The sequence below is a fragment of the Acyrthosiphon pisum genome, unplaced genomic scaffold, assembly GCF_005508785.2.
Source record: "Acyrthosiphon pisum isolate AL4f unplaced genomic scaffold, pea_aphid_22Mar2018_4r6ur Scaffold_29;HRSCAF=187, whole genome shotgun sequence".
Classification (NCBI taxonomy): Eukaryota; Metazoa; Arthropoda; class Insecta; order Hemiptera; family Aphididae; genus Acyrthosiphon; species Acyrthosiphon pisum.
Window position 1 is genome coordinate 27,309 of NW_021772381.1, and position 3,011 is coordinate 30,319.

The 3,011-nt window shown below is 29.8% G+C and overlaps 1 protein-coding gene across 1 annotated transcript; it reads right to left on the reverse strand.

Moving 5' to 3' along the window:
- Positions 1-41: 41 nt before the first annotated feature.
- Positions 42-1,474, reverse strand: LOC115035004. The gene is made up of 2 exons (XM_029492638.1): positions 594-1,474; positions 42-527 (listed from the first exon to the last, which is right to left on the reverse strand). The coding sequence occupies exons 1-2, from the start codon at positions 1,008-1,010 to the stop codon at positions 318-320; spliced, it is 627 nt and encodes a 208-aa protein (XP_029348498.1). The 5' UTR covers positions 1,011-1,474; the 3' UTR covers positions 42-317.
- Between the last annotated feature and the right edge of the window lie 1,537 nt (positions 1,475-3,011).

Genomic DNA, 3,011 nt, shown 5'->3' on the forward strand with positions numbered 1-3,011 from the left:
CCCAATATGCGGTCTACCACAAAAATATGAGGTCTACCAAAATGGGCGTGGTCTACCGTAATAATATTAAAAGTATAAAAAAAAAATTTAATTTAGTAAGAAATTCATTTATAATTGTTATACTATAATTTACACTAAAAACACATTAATAAAAAAACATTTTCCAAATAGGTATTAAAAGTATAAATAAAAAAATTCTATTTTATTAAGGATCCATAGAATTATCCACAAAGCATAATTTTATTTCTCTAAGGGAATATCAAAAATATTATCAGTTTTATTTAATCCTCGCCACCAATACTCGGCTAAGTACCCCTCTAATAGAGGTCTTCATTAGTACCGCACATTTTCTTAACGATTTTGAGTGTATGAGACCTCCAAAGACTTTCAATTCTTTGTGTATTGGCACCAGTTTCCGGGTCCACAAAATTCTTTGAATAGTTAACTGTTCCATGTACATAGCCCTTTTCAGATAAACCTTTATATCCAAGCCAGGAATCAGAATGAACTGTTGTACCAGGTAATACCTTAAAATTAAACCCAAATTGTTAAATAGACAGTTAAATACACAGTACACATTATTTCATAGGTACCTCATTTTTAATTATTTGATGTAATGTTTCTTTGTCTATTTTTTCAACAACAAAAAATCTTGCATTAATTAAACCACTTTCCAAAACACAGCATAATCCGACTACCCACGGTCCACCAATTCTCCGACCATAATTGCGATTGGTGTCTTCTTCATGTTCTTGTCTAGGTATAACTGCAGCTTTTAAATCGGCAAGTCGAAAGCGTCCTTTATTATTTTTCCGTGCGCCCCGCAACAGACATTCGTCGATTTGAACGATCTGACCAGGACCCCCAAAAGGTTGAATTTGGTTAAATAGACGTACATGAATGTCTCTACAGAGATTCATCCAGTCACAAATAGTATTTTTGGATCTCCCCGTAAATCTTCTTATTTTAACTAGTTGATTGTCCATAACCCAGAAATACACAATCTCCATAATTTTACTGAGACTTAATCCACTATTGTGTCGATCATTTGCGTCCACGTAAGTAAAAAATGAATTATTATTACGTATAATGATTGGGTGGTTTGGCAACCTTTTTTTTACACCGGAAAACTTCTCTTACTTTTACTCGGTTATTTCTTTGGTAAAGTTTTACTTCACTGCTACATTTGTGACATTGTTTTGCACAAGGTAGTAGGCCATAGTCTTGCAGGTGTTTGACAGTAGATTCTTCAGTTAAAATAAATTTATAAAATTCTTTAACTAGCATTTTAAAAACTATTTTTTCAGCTTAAAATTTAAAAAAAGTTGTTTTACCACAAACGACACTAAACCAACTAACCCAGTAACCTGTATTGTTACATGATAAAATATATATCGTTATGAAAAATTAAGATACAACATATAAATTGGTAAATAATAAATATAAATGATGCGGGATTCCCAGCTATAGGTAGAACACATAACATTGGTAGACCGCATATTGGGAGATGGCCGTTACTTGTTAGTAACATTTTTACTATTTTTATCCTAACTAATGTTTTACTTTTTTAAATTACAACATGCATTTTTAATTCCTTATTCCAAAGCAGAATATTTTATTGAGTACCTACTTCGAAATATAAAAATTTAATTTTGGAAGAATAGTTTATTAGTTATATACTTATATCTAAGTATTTTATATTTAGTTGAGTCAAGTGATACACGGGTAGGTACCTAGCAAATGTTGGTCCACTACTCCGCTTGTATACTTAAACATTAAATACTTTTAACTTAGGTACTTGCCCCCAATTTAATTTATGTGGATCAAAATACTCAAAATTATATTCTGCTTAGAAATATGAAATTAAAATTAGTTAAAAAATGTGAGTTCCAAGTTGTTATTCAAAAGAGTAAAAAAATATAGACAAAAATTAAATGAATTAAAGCGATAAATGATAGTAAATGTAAACATAAAATTAATTATAAATATATTAAACGAATATGTTGTTTTGTATATAACGAGTAACGATCTAATTAATATTTAATTATGTAGGTAAAAGAAATATTTTCAAAAACGTTAGTGTTTTCTGAAATAATAAGTGTCATAAGATTAGTTATACTTAAATTAATTATTTAAATTATCAAATTATTGCTAGTAAGACGTAAGTTGTGATGCAATTTATTATAATTTATAATAATATGTTGCTTTAAATGTTCACAAAGAACGAAATAGTTAATTAAACGACATACCTACGTCGTTACGCTTATAAATTATAATACTATATCAATACATTTCAACCGTAATATTACTGAAGTCATAGATGGTCTTCTAAACACAACACCATCACTGGAATATATTGTTTTGGTGATTCATAATTCAATAAAATAGCTATAAAGAATAAATTATATTACTATAGGTCAAGCCCGAATTAAGACAATTTGAGGCCCAGGCCCAAAGTTTTAAATGAGGCCCCTGTACGAAAATAAAAATAAAATAATGTATACTATATTATTTAATATTAGGTACCTGTTATAGTAAATATATATAGGTATTAGGCACATAGCAATAAATAATGAATAATGTATCATTGTATTTATAAATTATAATTTACAAGCTTTTTTTCCTCGCTAAATAATCATCGATTTTTTTTTAGGTGATTTATACAGTGTTTTAGCCTATAATGAAAAAAGTAATGGACAAATCTGAGGCCCCTAAATAAATTCTAACTATCGAGGCACCGGGGGCCATCCCCCCCCCCCCCCCCGTAATCCGGGCTTGATATAGGTACCTAATGTCGAAATGATGACCAGACGACTGATGAGGTATCTAATTTTGTGCTTAAGATAGTCGAAAAACATCTTCAATTACATAATTTATGACTTGAGAAGACTTGAAACACGACAGCTTGCAACAACAGTTATAGACGTTGAAGAAGAAAAAAAAAATATTAAATATTAATCTAATACCTATAGTAGTTAAGCATGCACGCGTATTGGTAATTGCGTGATGTT